General features: G+C 40.7%; 1 protein-coding gene across 2 annotated transcripts in view; it reads left to right on the forward strand.

Annotated features, from left to right (window-relative positions):
* The first annotated feature begins 1,454 nt into the window (after positions 1-1,454).
* Positions 1,455-17,768, forward strand: part of LOC136052309 (zinc finger CCCH-type antiviral protein 1-like) — a 117,820-nt gene continuing 101,506 nt past the window's right edge. For both annotated transcript variants that reach the window (XR_010622535.1, XM_065742315.1), the window contains exons 1-11: positions 1,455-1,783; positions 3,910-4,042; positions 7,962-8,202; positions 8,283-8,420; positions 8,786-8,854; positions 9,439-9,540; positions 11,619-11,742; positions 12,968-13,127; positions 14,272-14,392; positions 14,869-14,965; positions 15,355-15,436. Coding sequence is in view for 1 of the 2 variants with exons in the window: in XM_065742315.1 (XP_065598387.1) it covers positions 1,497-1,783; positions 3,910-4,042; positions 7,962-8,202; positions 8,283-8,420; positions 8,786-8,854; positions 9,439-9,540; positions 11,619-11,742; positions 12,968-13,127; positions 14,272-14,392; positions 14,869-14,965; positions 15,355-15,436 (1,554 nt within the window). In the remaining variant the exon portion in view is untranslated. The remainder of the gene's footprint in view (positions 1,784-3,909; positions 4,043-7,961; positions 8,203-8,282; positions 8,421-8,785; positions 8,855-9,438; positions 9,541-11,618; positions 11,743-12,967; positions 13,128-14,271; positions 14,393-14,868; positions 14,966-15,354; positions 15,437-17,768) is intronic.

The following is a 17,768-nucleotide window of genomic DNA, read 5'->3' on the forward strand; positions in this document are numbered from 1 at the left end:
TTCAAGGTCTCCAGTCTTCTATTGCATGGTCTGTTCTACTGTCTAGTGTCCTTTTAGCATCATGACAGTCCAGCTGACAGCCTTTAGTCTTCCTCGTCTGTCTTCTAGATGAACTTTCTTCATTGATGCATGCTCAGTAGAAGAATGCCTATGATAAGTAATTCATAAGTACCAAAATTGTAACACTTGCTCACTCAGCACTCGGCCATTATTTCTGGATATCTGCTTGTCTTTGGATAGGGATAAGTTTGGCAACCTGTCTTTTACTGATATACACTGGTGTGTTAGAAGATAAGGAGGATAGAGGGAAGTATCTTGGTGTCTGTCTGTTGCATCTCAACCTAATCCCAGAGTGAGATATTTCAGCCTTGTGTGGAGGCCCTGGCTTTTATTATTGTGTTTCTTTTGCTGAGGGTCTCTGATCAAAGCACAACAGCCTTACAATGTGTTTTCTAGTCTATAATACTACATCTATAACTATTCACAAAAATCTAAAAGCTATTACAGATTTGCAAGCAAGAACTAATCACATAATACAACAATTCAACAACTTTATTTCTAAAAATACACTACTAAAATACATGGTATAGCTACTTTTTCTAATCAGCTATTTCTAAAAACACGTTACAAAATATACTGTGTCCTACTTCCTTGAATCATAGTACCGCCTCAGTCCTGTTCTTTGAGGTGATTCTCTTTCTGCAACCTGAGTAGCAAATGCTCGCACAATGACTGTGTGCACCATGCGACGCAGGCTGGCACTTGTATTTCTTTCTGGGTAACTTCCTGAAAGAGGGAGTAGATTTGCCTACTCTTCTTTGGCTTACATTGCCAAAGGATCTGAAGATTGAAGCTGATTCATATGGCTTTATCACTCAGCCCTTTCTGATTAATTACTGCTTGCAGAACTTCGTCTGTGCCACAGTCATAAAATCACAGAATGGTTTGGGGGCTGGAAAGGACCTCAAAGATCATCTAGTTTTAAACCTCCTGCCACGGGCAGGGCTAAGACAGTTCAAGCACTAAGCCAGGCTGATCCAGACCCCATCTAGCCTGGCCTTGAACACTGCCAGGGATGGGGCATTCACAGGGCAGCCCATGCTAGCACCTCGCTACCCTCTACGTGAAAAACTTCCCCCAACTTCTACTCTAAATCTCCCCTCCTTCAGTTTCCTCCCTTTCGCCTTCCCTAGCTTCACCTCCTCTGCTGGGACACAACTGCAGCCGCTGGTATTAACGAGTAAAGCAGCTAACCGCAAGCCTGGGGGGGAAGAGAAGCAGCCGCCCTGCTACGTGAATGCTAGAATTATTCGAGCACGCGAAGATTGTTGGTTTTTTTTTTTTCTGTTAAAAAAAAGAGACACAGAAAGCACACCGGAGGCGGACCCGCACCCCTCCACCGCTCCGCCCCTCGCCTTCAGTTTCGATTCCGGCCTCGTCCCACGCCATCTCTTCTCGTCCCGTCCCGCCGAGGCAAGCTGAGGTGGAGGGCAGCCATGTGCGACCCGGTGGTGTGCAGCTTCCTCACCAAGATCCTGTGCGCCAAGGGCGGGCGGCTGGGGCTCGCGGAACTCCAGCAGCACGTCGGCCTCTCGCCGAAGCAGCTGCAGGACACGCTGCAGGCTGCGGGTCCCCAGCGCTTCCTGCTGACGGGCGCCGGCGGCGAGCCGGAGGTGCTGGCGCTGTCGGCCGTGCGGGTCTGTACGCACAAGCAGTGCGAGGGCTGCGAGCGCCTGCATCTCTGCAAGCTGCATCTCATGGGCAAGTGCAGGCTGCACCACAGGTGAGGCGGCGGAAATAGCTCAGAAATTGTTGCTTTCTTAAAGAAAAAGAGAAGTGCTTGGCCGTTGTTAATCTCGGTAGTTACTTAGGATCGCTTGGTGCTGACGGAAGGGCGCTGCACCTCTCGTAGCCGTATCTGTACGAGCCGCTGCCTGATGGCTGTTGGCATCTCCGTGTTCTGCCGTACTGAAGGAAGGATTGGCCGCACGGCCTATCTGGGAACAGCCTTTTATTTTGCAGGCCTGCTGAAGGTGGCACCTATTACAAAAACAAAACAAAACAACAAATGCGGAAATGGAAACCAAAACCATTTTGACAAGAGTCAACAGCAGCACCAAACTCCTACAGACTCTCCTGCTGCACCCCTGTGAGCTGCATCTCGCTCTGTTGCTTGGTGCTGCCTCAGTCCTCTGCCTTCAGGCCTCTGCCTGCTCTGTCCCCGCAAAAAAGCTCCTCATGCTCTCAGATCTGAAGAAGGTGAAGGGCTTTGTGCGTCTCCAGATGGAACAGGAGAAATAGCATGACACTAAAATTCTCTTCTGTTGCTTTTCTGATTCAGTAAGATAAGGTTATGTAGGATTTGTGGTTAGAAATTCCTTCAAATGTACGTCGGCTTACCACTGGGTGAACTAAAAAGTGTAGTGATTTCCTTCATAATGCTGGAACTATGAGCTGTTCTGCCCTCTCAGTAGTGCTGTGCATGTAACGTTGCCTTCATGTGTATTAATAACAAATAGAACAATATGCCCTTAGGGTGTATTTATGAAGGGAGATTGGTTAAAACGAGGGAACTAAAAGAATGGACCACATGGATCAAAACAGGACAGTTTTAAATCGATAGGATAGAATCAAGGCTTGCTTCTAGATCATGCGTGCTCTTTTGTTGGAGTCTTCCTGTTTAGAGTTTGTCAAATTAAACCTGTTTTTAACTTGTATCTGTCCAGTAGCTCTCCACTTTTTTCTAAATGTATTACTTAACACAGTTGATTGTTCATCACTGTATTTGTAGACCATTTCAACATTTGCCTTAGAAATATGTATTTAGGTGACATAGATCACCATGCGACTGTTGGTGGAATCTGACACTAACTGTGAGGAAAAGCTCTGCAGTTCCACTGCTTTCATACCCATTAGTTAAGTGGATGCAGAATGCAGTATCCTTAGAAAACCACTTCTCCGGACCAAAGATAGTATATTTCTGTTCCTCAAGCCTTGTATTTTTATTTATTTATTTACAAAGCAATGCACACAACAAATGGGAGTGGTGGCGAAATGTCTACACAAAACACTGTTGCGGATGGATGGCATCAAGCATAGCATGAGGTAAAATTTACTGGAAGAACAGAGATGTGAGTCTGATAAGAGTAGCAGGTACTTTTATTGAGTACATCTAGTGGTAATGCTGTGTCAAGTCATGCTTTTGAAGAGCGAGAAGTCAGAAAACTATTTAACACACTTTACAAATTGAAATATATTTTCAAAGAGATGCAAAGAAATTACAGTCTCCCTCTCTTTGTATCATACTCACTTATCAGCTTTGTCTTGGGTTAGTAAGTGGCTCTGATATTTTACTAGTGCTTTTTAAGCGATAGTTAACCTCCTTGGATTTTTGTTTCTATTTTTTTAACTTCCCAGCCAGCAAAGATAACATTGTGTTGTGTTCAGCTTCATTATGTCTTTGTCTGGAGCTCTCAAACTGTTGCTTCGTTCTTTACATACCACCCCTTAGAACAACAATCTTTTGTGCGTGTGAAGTTGAGGCCATTGCTACTTCCACCACTGCTGATGTATAAATGTATATCCTTCGAAATCAGCATTCTCTTCAGCTATTCAGGTTGCATGACTTGACTTGCCTGACACAGAAGTGATTTTGAGTCTGTGCTTTCTTATAAATGGCCTAGCTGTATTTATGTTTAAAATTGGGATAATAACGCAACTGTATTTCACAGTGATAATGCTGCTTGTTTCATAATCTAGCTACTTTGTCATGGAGATGATCTATGTGTTCACAGAGACTTGTGCAGAAGCGCCTTTCTCTCCTTTTTTCTGAAGTTACACATTATCTGAGGCACTGTAAAGTCAACTTGACTGTAAGAATCTCTTTTTTTTCTGTCCATTTTCTTGCAGTGTTTGTAAGTACTCTCATAACATCAACAGCGCTGAGAACAAAAAAGTTCTAAAGACTCATGAGTTGTCTGGCTTAAGTGAGAATGAGCTGCGAATCCTGCTCCTCCAGAATGACCCTTTCCTCCTTCCTGATGTGAGTTGTACTGATTTCTTAAACTGTTATTTGTATGGAATGGGAAAGGGCAAGAAAGATAGGGAACTGATATTAATTTCAATATCTTAAGTTAAGCCCATAAACCGTTGACAATCAGAAATACTATGATTAGCTTGAATGAACTGTGAATGGGAATGGCTGCATGTGAAACTATCAGAAGAGTCATGTAAAAGTGTCATATACCAATAACTGTAAATGTAATGAACTAACACCCCCAAAAAAGAAGACAAAAATAAAAATGCAAAAAATGCAAAAGTATCAGAAAGCCTGCGCTTAGGTAAGAACATGTCATGTATTACTTGTCAGCAGAGAAGAGCAGGAAGTTGACAGCAAAGTTCCAGCCTGTTCTGTGTGTTGTTTGTGTTCCTCTTAGCCCAGCAGGACAGCCACAGAGTTACTCAAAACAAGCAAACAAAAAAAATGTAAGCAACTTCACCAGAGATTTACAGATGGTGAAGTGAGGAAGATGGAGGTCAAAGATCACAGTCATCATACATGCTTAGAAGATATAAAAGGTCTTACAAAAAGTAAAAAAAACCTGAGTTTTTTGGCTGTTAGCCAAGAGATAACAGAAATTGGGAAGCAAGTGCCCCTTTCTGTCTGCAACCTATGTATTTTGATGTTCGCAGGCATGAGAAAAATTCATGAGAAATGTCCAACTGACTGCAGTCAGTTTTGTGTAAGATCTGCCCCTTCCAAAGTGCACTGAGGCTTTTGTACATTAATTTTCCACAGAGCTTTATTTGTTTTTTATGCAATTAATTGACTTTGTTAAGTTTGTCTGAGCAGTCCAATCTCCTGTTTTGTTTTTTTTTTCTTGGTTTTTTTTTTTTTTTTTTTTTTGTGTGTGTGTATGCATAAGGGCTGTGCCATCAAGGTACTATGTCAAAGCCAAGCGTATCCTACTCTGCCTACAGCTGTTCCTGGTTAACAAATTAGCGAAGTACTGCCTGTTACTCTAGTCTTTTGGAAATTATAATCTCCACAGATCTGTTAGCATAACATAGAATCATAGAATCACAAGGTTGGAAACGACCTATAAGATCATCTAATCCAACTGTCTTCTCATTACCACTGCTACCACAGGCTACTAAACCATATCTCACAGCTCCTCATCCAGACACCTCTTGAACACTTCCAGGGATGGCAACTCCACAACCTCCCTGGGCAGGCCATTCCAGTGCCTAGCCATTCTCTGAGAGAAAAAGTTTTTCCTCATGTCCAGCCTAAACCTCCTGTGATACAACTTGCGGCCATTTCCCTGGGTTCTGTTCATTGCCTGGGAGAAGAGGCCAAACCCCTCTTCACCCCAACCTCCCTTCAGGAAGCTGTAGAGTGCAATGAGGTCTCCTCTGAGCCTCCTCTTCTCCAGACTAAACAATCCCAGCTCCCTCAGCCGCTCCTCATAAGACTTGTGCTCCAGACCCCTCATCAGTTTTGTTGCCCTTCTCTGAACACGCTCCAGGGCCTCAATGTCCTTCCTGTAGTGAGGGGCCCAAAACTGAACACAGTACTCGAGGTGCGGCCGCACCAGAGCTGAGTACAGGGGGATGATCACCTCCCTGCTCCTGCTGGCTACACTATTTCTAATACAGGCCAGGATGCCATTGGCCTTCTTGGCCACCTGGGCACACTGTCAGCTCATGTTTAGCCGAGCATCAACCTACACCCCCAGGTCTCTTCTTCACAATCATCTAGCCACTCATCCCCAAGCCTATAACGCTGCTTGAGGTTAATGCGGCCAAAGTGCAAGACCCGACACTTGGTCTTGTTGAACCTCATCCCATTCATCTCAACCCAGAGATCCAACTTATTTAGATCCCTCTGTAGGGCCTCCCTAGCCTCAGGCAGATCCTCACCACCTCACACACCTTAAGGGGCATAGTGTTGATGAGCAAGGAGGAGTAATATTCATGCATCTCGTCTGCATCTAAAATTTACGTGTCTCTTGTTTTAATTACTACCAGGTAGGAAAAAATGAGCAAATAATAATAGCTATCATTGACTGGTATGACTCATGAACAGTTCAGATCTCAGTGCTGGTAAGCATCATTAATTGGTCCCTCCAACAAAGCACTGTAACTTCTGTTATGGAGTGAAATAGTTGCAGGCAGGGGAAAGTCCTGTTGCAGGCCATTTATAAACCCAAGAATTGGGATCAGGGTGTAGAAGCTTGCTTTGCTGTTCTTGTTTAGAAATGCAAACTGGGTGTGTACACCCTCAAGTAAAAGGAATATTTTTTTCTTCTGTGGTCTGAGCTAGAAGGTAGGGTAAAGAAAATACAACGGTGTCCCAGAATCAGGATTTTCTTATATTTTCCCTCACCTTCTCTCATGCTCTTCTTTTTTCTGGTAAATGCTGGGGGTAGCCTACTTTCCTGCTGCAGCTAAATAATGCATTCCCAGTGTAGCTGGGACAATACTTTCTTCTGGTTTTGGAGTTCATTTGGATGGTTATAAGAAAAATAAATCTTATGTGTCCCTCTGGTGCTGTGGGAACCCACAGAAGTACAGCATCAGACAGACCTCTTCAGAAGTGCCGTGGTATGCTGTAAAGAATCCCCATCCACGGTGAGGTTCAACAGCCTTGCTGTTCTTTACATCTTTATAGTGCTTTTCCAAAATGCTAGGCCACTAGGTTGGTTAGGCATGACTTTCCCTTGGTGAAGTCATTCTGGTTGTCTTGTGTTGCCTCCCTGTCTTCTGTGTGCCTTAGCACAGTTTCCAGGAGGATCTGTTCCGTGATCTTCCCCTGCACAGAGATGAGGCTGGCAGGTCAGTAGTTCCCTGGGTCATCCATTGTACCCTACTTAAAGTGATTGTGACATTGCCTTTTTTTTCAGATATCAGGGACTTCCCCTGACTGCTGTGATACACCAAGGTTCACTGAACAGGCGTTATGCTTTTATCCATCTCCATGGGAGCATGCTTTTACAAACTGTACATACAAATTGTATTGTTAAAGGCAGTCTGCTGTCATGGCTTGCAGTCCTGCTGAATTGCTGTTGCTTAATGATTAACAGATGAGCCTCTACAGCCAGTGCCTACAGTTAAATGTTGCATAGGTTTGTGTGAAGTCACTCTCCTCGTTACAGTGTCTTCCACTGCAAAAAATAGGTTCAGAATTTGTTTTCCCTGTACAAGAGAGAGATGGAGGTACTGGAAGAAGTTCAGCAAAGAATCATGAAACTAATGAAGGAACTTGAACATCTCTGCTAGGAGCAGAGGTTGACAGAGCTGGACTTGATCAGCCTGGAGAAGAGGAGACCCAGGGAGATCTTGTCATTGCTTACAAACACCTGAAGGGAAGGTGCATGTAGAATGGAATTGGGCTCTTTTCAGAGGTGTCTACTGCTGGGCCCAGAGGCAGTGGTCACAAACTGGAGCACAAGAGGCTTTCTCTGTAACACCCCAGCAATGTTTTGTGACACAGCTAAGCTTTAATATATGATACATATAATAATTATGTATAATATAATTTCAAAGTGTACTTCTTATCCTGTTTTAGAAGTGCAGTCTTTGCAGAAAGGCAGTTATAGCTACCACCTCTTTTGACACAGTATATATATTTGTATGGCAAAACTTGTTCTTGTTCCTTTCTTTCTTTCTTTGTTTTTAAATAGACTGGTAACCTATTACATAACTGTCTTGTTCAGGAGTGCCAAAATTTAGTGCTTGCTGGATAGGCTCTTCACTTTATTTTCTTGGGCAAAACTCTGCGTGAGTTCACTCTCATACCTGCTCTTCTCTGCAACAAATGTGGTCAGATAACTGAAGTCACAGTGAATGTGTACACTTTAGTTCTCCACAGTTTTTCTGCTGTGGAGAACAAATTAAAAATACTGGACTCTTAATAACATTTTTCTATTTTATATTGTATCTATCCTGCTTGCTTCTAGACCTGCCAATTTTACAACAGGAATAATACGTGCAACCAGCAAAGCAACTGCAACAAGCTTCATATTTGCCGACACTTTCTCCAAGGGGAATGTAAATATTTTCCATGCAAGAAGTCCCATAACTTTTTGGATACATGTACATTGAGATTGTTGAAAAGTGGAGGCGTTGATGAGAAGATGGCTTCAAACATCCAGAGTATATATAATTATAAACATGAGGAGCTCAGCAAGAAAGAAAGAAGTAAGTTGTAAGAAAAAATAGATTTAAATTGAATTTTCAGTTTGACAGAGATAGAAGCCTTTTTTTTTCTTCTCCTTAAGTCACAGTTAAACCGCATCGTCATTTCTACAAACCAAGGGAAACTTCAATGCAAAAACAAACAAATAAAAGTAGTGAAGAACAGAAACCGTCTTTGGAAACAGCTGAGCTCTCCACAGAGCATGTGCCACCTTCAGAAGGTAACTAAATAAGTACCAACTTCTTCCACATGGAATCAGTTTTCCTGTTTTTCCTTCTTGCAATGGTTCCTTTTTTTTTTTTTTTCTTTTTGCTGATGATCTGCCTTCAGGAATGGAGTAAGTCTTGTCTAAGTCATGTGGGAGGGGAGACCTGCTTTCCTATTGCATGCAACATTGGTACTGGCTTTTTGCTTATAATTGTGACTAGCTGGGATTTGTAACTGCTACTGCTGATCTGCTATCAGCTATGGAGTACCCTGTGAAATGATGTCTAATGGATGTAATTGTCAGTGCAGAAATAGAGGTATTGTAGGCTAGCTGACATCCTGGTCCAGCAATGGTATTCATTCAACCTTCTCATACAGATCCCAGCAGCAACAAAACTCATCAGAGCGAACTTCAGTTGCAAATAGATACCAGAAGTAAAGTCAAAGGTATGGTTTCTGACCCTCTAGTCTTGAAACCAGTGGTTCTCTTTGAGATTTGACTTCATATACAGTCCTACTGTTCCTTTGATGATGAGAAAGGAGCTTATATCCTTACGCTACCGTATGTTGAAAGTCAGAGTATCAGACAGTCTGCAGGAGAGTACTGAGATTTCTGCACAAGCACTGAGCAGTGAGCTCAGTGGGAGCAGCATATTATGTGTGTGTCCAGTGTGGGGAGTGGTCTGGGTCTGATCTCTGACATTTTTCAGGACTCATTACTTCCTTCCTAGAAAGGACATATTTCTGTGGGTGTCTGAAACGTTTTCCTTACCTTCTGTTACCAGAGAATGGATCTAGCTTTGTCAGCTATGTTGAAATACATTCTAGCATGTAAATAGGAGTACTTAAATCTCCTGCATTGGCTTCAAAGTCCTAACTCATAATACTTAGATAGTCATATCCTGAAAGTGCTTAGCTTGGCCACTACAGTCAAATTCTTGTTAGACATGGGTTGAAATGGCAAATTCATTATCTTTCTTTGGAGTTGTATTTTCAGAAGGGTAGAAAGACTGATGTGATTCTTGTTGTAGATAAAAAAGATGATTCCTCCACAAACTCTTTGAAGGACAGTAAAGAAGATAAGTGTGATGAGATATGCTTGTTCTATGTCTGGAAGTACTGCAAACATAATGGTAAGCTTTATATGAAGTAATAGTATCTTTGGAGAGCATTATCTGGAGAGGTGCTGCCCACTCAGTGGCTCAGAGTAGTGGTGGCATGTGGAGTGTCAGCGCTTCGGGATTGGCAGTGGTGACTGTCTTCTCCTTTGTTTGCTTTGTAAGTCACTAACAGGTCCTGTGAAAACTGCAAAGCTAATCAGAGTGAAGTTGGGTGGGTACACATAAATCCTCTCCCCTTTGTTTCTGTTGCTTCCTATGTACATCTGTTAATAGGCATATTTCTTCAACGTTAAGCACTTTAAAAAGTGATGTTACAGGCTATTAAGAAAACACAGTTGTTGTAACAGCTAAGCTAAAGATGGTTCTCATCCATCCTCTTTCTGTGGCCAATAAAAATGGTCCGTGGTAAGTAGGAGCATTTGTACCCAGAGACTGTCCCAGAACAGTCTCTTAACCGTCAAGTGACTTAGGTTTCCTTGGTTTTGAAGTGGTATAATTAGATTTTTCTTGTAGTCAACTTGTCCAGTCAATTTCTGAAGTTCTACTCCCTTTCTGCCCACCTCATCTTGGTCAGAATGTTGTTCACTTTTCATTTAGGAAGTGGACAGTAAGTTGCTTGATAACTGTTTGGTCTCAGATATTTGTATGTGTTTAGCATTTCTGTATTGTGTTTGATTTCTTGTAAATACACAGTTCTCCATTCAGAAGATGCTTTTCTAAATCAGGTGAGTATGATATTATTTCCCACTTTAGTGCTTTTATAATACCTTTTCTTCACTATTGCTTGGAGTAGAAGCAGTACTTTAAAAATAAATTGTATATTTTATGGGTATTTTGTGAAAATATGAGATCTAGCCAAGAGAGACCAAGTGTAGTTTTGTCTACAAGTTTTCAAGTTAATTTAAGCATAATACTCTCAAGGCAGGGCATATTTCATCCCCATCAACAGGAAATTCAAAAAGAAAAGGAAGAAAGGAGTGAATTACACTGTTTTCTTCATAACTGTGATTAGCTTCCATATGTTCTGTGGTCAGAAACGTTAAGGGAAAAGAATGATGAATTTTTTCTTGGTTCTGTGCAGCAGCCAACCCAACCTTGTATCACATTTCTCAGGCTGTCAGGATAAGACTTGGCTTTTAAGGTTATGAATTTTTGGACTTGAAAAGTGTGAATGGTGCACACAGGCTCAAAGTGACCAAATAGCTGAACTCAAATAGCTTGTAAAGCTAGCGTGTTTGGCAATACCACAACTGGCTCAAAAGTTGTGAATAATAGGCTTGGTCTGTGCTCACATGTGGAGTGTACCGCAACTGCCCTAACAGAGATGCCTGGAGGGAAAGGAGGTGCGTGCTCATGCAGGGATGTTAAGCACTAAAATCTGCAGACATACATGTGTTGAAAACATAGATGATTTTAAGAAAAACGGAAATCTTCCTCTTTCTGTGTAAAGGTATGTGTGACACTGCTGCAGATCTTGCATGCAAAGCAAGTGAAGTTGTTGCATTCCCGTTTTCTGAGAAGCAAAGCAGCAATTTCACCAGTGCCTAGCAGTCTGGTAGGTAGGACAGAGTGCTGCCTGCTCAAGTTGCTCTTGTTCTTTAGAGTATTGTGGTCCTTTATGCTGCCTCATTAAATGAGGTGGACCTGAAGAAAACACTCAGGCCTTTAACAATCGATTTTGTTAACCAGCCCATAATCTCTGAGGGACTAGTGGAATGAAAGTAGCTATATTGGAGTGCTAGCGTTTATGTGACCCATAGATCTGACTTTTTACGGCTAAGAAACTTGATAATGTGACACATAAGCACAAACTTGCTGTCTGTGACGTTGCTTTCCCAGCTGCCAAGGCAGTGTCTCAGTGAAGCTTGTGAGTTGTTTTTATAAAATGAGCTTGGCAGTATGAGTGCTTATGTTGTTTTCCTAGATAAGACCAGAGAAACACAAAACCACTATTGTTCCACCACGTTTCTAGTTACAGTGATCAGTCTTTATTGCTCATACCAAAGTGTGTAAAAAAGTGTTCCTTTTTTCTCATCTTGTCCTGCTCTCTGGGATTGCAGAGCTTTTAACTATGTCTGATCTTGTTACAGAGAAGTGCAAATCAGTTCATTTCCATTTGCCATATCGATGGCAAATATATAATGGAATCACCTGGAATGACCTTTCCTTGATGGAGGAAATTGAAAAGGCCTATTGTGACCCAAATAACAGCAGGTAGACTGATGGCAGACTACTTCCTTGAAGTTCTGTGGTTGAGCCTCTGAAGGGAAACTCTTGATTTCTTCTTAGAGATCTCTGACTTCAGTAACTTCTAACCAGTGAGCTTCTCCGAATCTGTGAGGATGTACAAAATGAGTTGTTTTTTCTTTTTAAAAAGTAGAGATAGCTGCATGAAAATATCACCCCAGTGTACATTTCTTCTTGCATTTCTAAATGCATAGTCTTGCATTTAAACCTCTCAGCAGAGTTGCAAGAGGAGGGTGGAATTCATGGTTTAGACTATTACTATTTTCAGATAATAAATCGTCATTTATTTTAAATAATTAATAGTTAGGTCTCTTAGCAGCAGTTTGAAGCTTATTTTTCTCTATGGCTGTTCCTTTCCTAAGACAGCTAGTATCTAGTATGTGCCTAAAAAAATGTTATGAATGTCCCCTTATGCAAGCAGCCTTTTGTTCTTCTTTTGTTACTTTTTTTTTTCTCCTGAGGAAATGTATGCTAGGGTCATTCATTTTCCCTTTAACTCCTTCCTGAAAGCCTCATTGTAAGTCAACTGGATTGTTAGGGGAGCCCAAGGTTGGCCTTGATTAATTGACATTGTTATTTTGGTTCTTGCCTCTTAAGGCAGCAAATATTTTGATTTGCTTCTGGATAGTGCAAATCACAATTAATACTTCCCAGATGAGGCTGCTATCAAAGCCTTCTTGCCTGAGAAGGAAGAATTAACTTTTCAAGCCTGTGAGAAGTAAAAATCCATGCAGCTCCAGGAATAAAGGTGATATACAGAGCTCACAGCTGTGATTGTGTCCTTTGTTACCAAAGACAAAAGAACAGGGCTGATAAGCTGCAGATGTTTTTGTCAGACTTAGTCGAGTACTTACCAATTTTTATTTTTCTACTGAGAAAAATTGCTGTGTTTATTTATTTACTGTAGAAATATCTTTTGCTGTGTTGTGCATGTGGCATGTCAGTAAAGTCAGTCATCTGGCTTGTGCTAGAGATGATAGTCCGTCCCTCATGGGCCATAGTTTGCTTCTGAACATTGGAAGAAATTTTCCAAGCTGCCATGCATACTGTGGGAAATATTCCTGTTTTGGGCCTAATTAATTTTATACAGTCAGATAATACTAAAGAAAATTGCAGCTATTTCAGCTGAGGATTAGTGGATAAAATCTATACTGTTAATAAAAATTTATTAATTTTTAATTTGTTCTTACAGCGCAGCAGGTATTGATTTCCAGACGATGACCCGTTTCAGTTCTTCACTTCGGCGCCTCTCTACACCATCATCTGTTGTAAACCCCACATTTGTACTGACTACCAAGTGGATTTGGTATTGGAAGAATGACCAAGGCCAGTGGACTGAATATGGAACACAGGTGAGTCCACCTCCTGTTATGTGAATGTAAGAGCTCTGTGAAAAATTGTCACCCAGTGCTGTGGAAACAGAGGTTCTTCAGGGGTCCTGGGCAGAATGAGGATGCTAAGTTGTACTTATAACTAAAGCTTTATTATTTCACATAATTTTGTAATAATGTATGACTAGATCTTTCAGTGAGTATAGCACAATATTTGATAATCAACGTATCTGGTAGTTACTTGGTGTTTGTTCTAATCACCTTGACCTATTGCAGATCAGGTCTAATCTTAACATTTGTCATGCAGTACAGTAGTTATAAACTTGGAATCTTGGAGGAAGTGTATGGTGGCAAAGGTGTCCCAGGCCACTGAAGCATCACAGGTTTTGCTATCAGCAGCAGCTCCAGTTGTGCAGCTGCTTGGTTTTATGAACAGTGCCAGGGTGCTGTTATGCTTCCCTTTGCTGTTGTTGGAGTCACCGCTTCCTGTTCGGCTGGGTGCCTGGGCCTTCAAGGCTGGTAGGGAGGGAATTGTTGGTCTGGTGCCCAGTACCTTCAAAACCAGAAGGGAGGAAAGAAGTCAGCCTGGCACCCAAGACCTTCAAGGCCAGTGAGTATATGAAAGACAGCTGATACATAAGGAGCTCGCTTATAGATAATGGCTGCTTACTTTACAAAATGACCTTGATTATGCTAAGCATATTAACAGGGGTCAGGAGGAGGTGGTACCAGTCATAGAAATGCAGGAAAGTAAATAAATAAGGCATCTCTTCTTCCCATGCAGCTGCACAAATGGTTTTCCTGTCAGGATGCAAAAGTGATCCAGGGAATGGGAATAGTAGGCAGGGGTTTATAGTGGTTCTAGCAAAGTTCATTTTAGTAGGCAGCTTAAGTGGAACATCTTACATTGATTTGTACATTAAGTGACTGTACTTGTTAGGGAAATTTAAATGGAATACATGCATGTCTAGTATTATATATTTTCATGTATGGTAATATGCCTGGTAATCACACTAGACCATGGCTTTGACTGGATCTGTCTTAATCCTTCATTTTTCTTCCTCTTTCCCTTTATCCCAACTAGGTATCTAGAGTCTAGTTTTGTCTGTGTGTTTACTCATGACTCTTCTTTCTCTCTCTCTTTTTCTTTTTTTTCCCCTTAAAGGGAGAACAGGATGTTGTGAATTCGCCTTCTTCTGACATACTTGAGAATTTGTATCTGGCAGATCCAAGTGCAACTGTACAATTCCAAGCTGGCTTGTATTATTACCAACTCAATTTTAAAGGTAGTCACTTTAAAGGTTCTTATTTTATTTATGGATAAACAGTGCGTTACAAAGATTAACTTGCAAGCTTTCCCAACTTTTCAAAGCTATGATTTACTTTGCTAGTGTTATGAGATTTACGTAGTGGAAGTGAGGTAGCGATGGAAGCGGAGAAATTCCTTGCAAAAGAATTAATGGTAAATCTAAAGTAAAGTATGGTAATTCCTTTAAAAATAAGGCATCTTTCTGTGCTGCTGGAGCAACTTTTGAAGAGCATGAATGGCATAAGGGAACAGCAAGCAAGATAGGCACAGATTAAGTAACAGAGTTTCAGGGAAGAATAAGAAGCTCACAAAGGCTTTATACAACTGTTCTTCAGCAGGTAGAATTGACAATAAATACACCCATTTTTCATTAATGATCGTCTTTAATCAATGACCCCATCTGCTGGACTTAACTACATTTCTTTTCCTTTCCCTTTCTCTTTTCCTCTTCAGAAATGACCCAGATGAACACCGCTTCTAAAACAAAAAGGCGGGTCTGCAGGCGACCAAAGTTTGTGTCTTATGAAGAAGTGCAGAAGATAAAGGAAAGGTAAATTATGCTCTTGAGTTGTTTCATTTGTATTTTAGAAGTAACTATAAAGCAAAATAGCTGTGTTGGTAATAATTATGAAAAAAATTCATCTGTTACTAGGAGAAAACACATCCACTTGATTATATTGAGAACAGTCTTGGTGCATCACCTGATTTCTGAGATACATCCATATCTTAAATTAGAAAATGAAAGTGGACTGTGACAGTTGAATGTCAGCATACACAGCCCAGCATATGGAATGAAGCAGTTTCCCAATGTCTTTGTGTTTTATTTTGTTTATTTTTAAATGTATTAATTGGCTAAAGGGGATACTGCCAGTTTGAGTATTCATAGCAGGACTAGAATTGGTAACACCTCCTTGTTTTTTTTTTCTTTCTATTTCCAAGAGGTCAGAAGGATTTTTCAATTCCAAATCAAACCTGTCCTCCTTACTGGGATCAATCTGCACTGCCTGACTTAGGATACAAGGTATTTTCCTTTTTTTTCTTCCTTTTTTTTTGTAAACTGATGGAAATCATGATTAAAGGGGGAAGGAAAGAAAGAGACTAACATCCTGTATTAATACCATCATGATAGTTGTGGGGTAAAGTTTTGACTGGGAACTTAGAAAGGGGAATTGCTATATTCTGTTTTAAGTCACCCGGTAGTATATCACATATAACATAAATTTGAGAAAAGAGTACAGCCTTAAGGGAAAAGAATAATAGAGAGTGTCAGCTAATGATAGCTAAAAACATACACAGTGATAGCTTAAAAAAAAAGAGCTAAAACCACAACAACAAAACTCCCAGTCTACGTACCTAGTCGGTGCAGTAAGGCCATAAACATACAGTTTTTCTGTATTACTCATTCTAATTGATATTAAGAAGTAGTCCTTCTGGAAGAACAGCACAGAGAAATCTTACAGTGTGCTAGAAAAATGCCTTTCAGTGTTACTTTTTTTCTTTTATATGGCTATTTTGACCCTGATTAAGGAACAGTGCGTGAGGTTTAACATGAGGGGTTTCACTTGTTGATTCTTAAAAAAAATCTTGTGTGATGCTGATCAAGTTGTATTGGCACAAGCATACTGACAACTTAAGTAATATATTTCTAGACTGGGAATTCTTTCTAGCTATTTTCACTTGACAGAGAGATCCATTGTTCTTCTTCTTGCACTTGATTTTTCTAGTCTTGTTGAATTGGAGTGGCATGAGGACCAGAAATACCATGTTTCTTTGCTTCTTTGGCTGGTTTCTGTTACTGAGTTTGTTCTGGATGTTTTATTTTACCCTGACTGCCTTCTTCTGTTGCTTTATGCCTTACTCGATGTAGTACTACTTTCTAGTGCTGTGGATATAGCAAATTAATCTAAATGGAATTCTACTGAATCAGTAGGTAAAATTTAAGTCAGTTGCCGTGTACATGAGCTTTCTTCAAATCATTGTTTCTCTGCGATTAGTAAAAAAAACAAACAAACAAATCTTTCCAGATTGTGAAAATCTCAGGTGTCTAGCACCTGCTGAGTCTTTGTGGGAACTAGGCAGCCAGACCTTCTGAAGATTTGGACCTGTGATACTTTGAGCTCTGTCACAGTTAATGAAGGAGACAAACTGCTTGTTAGGAATTTAATTGAGTAATGTAAGCTTGAATTTTTCATAAGAATGATAGGAAGATAGGTAGCTCAGTTCCTTTTATGTGTTTTGAGTCATACTGCTTCCCTTATTTACTGAGGAATGTTTGGTCTGAATTTTAGTTGAGTGTTCATTTAGGAATTTCTTGAGTCACTGAGGCGAATGTGAGAGGCTCTGGTGTTTGATATGCAGATCCATGGTACCGGTGGGGATGTGTGGGAAAAAATGTCATCTTACTTCGCAGAGCTCATTTTGCTTGCTGAGCTGGAAACTAAGAAAACTGTCTCTTACCTTGTAAACCCAGTGCCTTTCATATAAAAGGAAAAGTTAACTCTGTATCTAAATAATGACAAAGCCCACAGTACCCTTTGGTACTTAACATAATTTAGCTCAGGTTTTTATTTTATCTCTGTGGGACCCTAAGCATGTTTTTTTGCAGTAGGTAATATTGGGACTGGCTGGGATTCTGCATGCATGTGGTGACCATCGTAACATCTGACAATTACGACTTGATGAACTCCCTTCTCTTCAGACATGACAAATAATCCCAGCAAACTTTCCTGCACTGAAAGTGACCAATTATAATAAGTAATACCTATGACATAGTGGGGAAGTTTTCCTTGTTAAAAAGAGCAGCTCTTTTTTGGTAACGTTGCTTATTTTTTGAGTTTTGAAGAGCCTAAATCTGTAAATTGTGGAAGCGTAGTTCTGTAGAAAGCAGTGTAAATGAAAAGCTTATTAGACATTAGTAACAAATACCAGTTGGAAAATTGGCACATGTCTCTTCTGTCTTTGTGTTACAGGTAGAGTGGAGTTAGCAGTTGGTAAACTTTAAAAGGCAAAAAAAAAAAAAAGGGATTGATGTTATCTTGGAACTTTGTGTTGGGTTTTAAGTTGTATCTTTAACATAGAACTGAGAAATGCATGTGATGAAGGCAGTGTGCTTGTATGTCAAGAGGATTAGTATTTGTATAGCTGCTGAATCCTGACAAGGCTGAAGATTGCTGTGCTATAACAAGGTTGGGAGCTGATGTGTCATTACAGCTGTCCGTATACTTTTTAAACATTAGTTCTACTTGGGTCAGTGCAACTAATAGAAGCTATATTGCTCCCAGGTATCAAGGTTCGATGTCCTTTGTACTGATTTTGTGCAGTCATATGCTAATAATAAATTATTGTTGTCAGGG

The sequence above is a fragment of the Cyrtonyx montezumae genome, unplaced genomic scaffold (assembly GCF_038088225.1).
Source record: "Cyrtonyx montezumae isolate F1298 unplaced genomic scaffold, pur_monq_1.0 scaffold_3, whole genome shotgun sequence".
Lineage (NCBI taxonomy): Eukaryota > Metazoa > Chordata > Aves > Galliformes > Odontophoridae > Cyrtonyx > Cyrtonyx montezumae.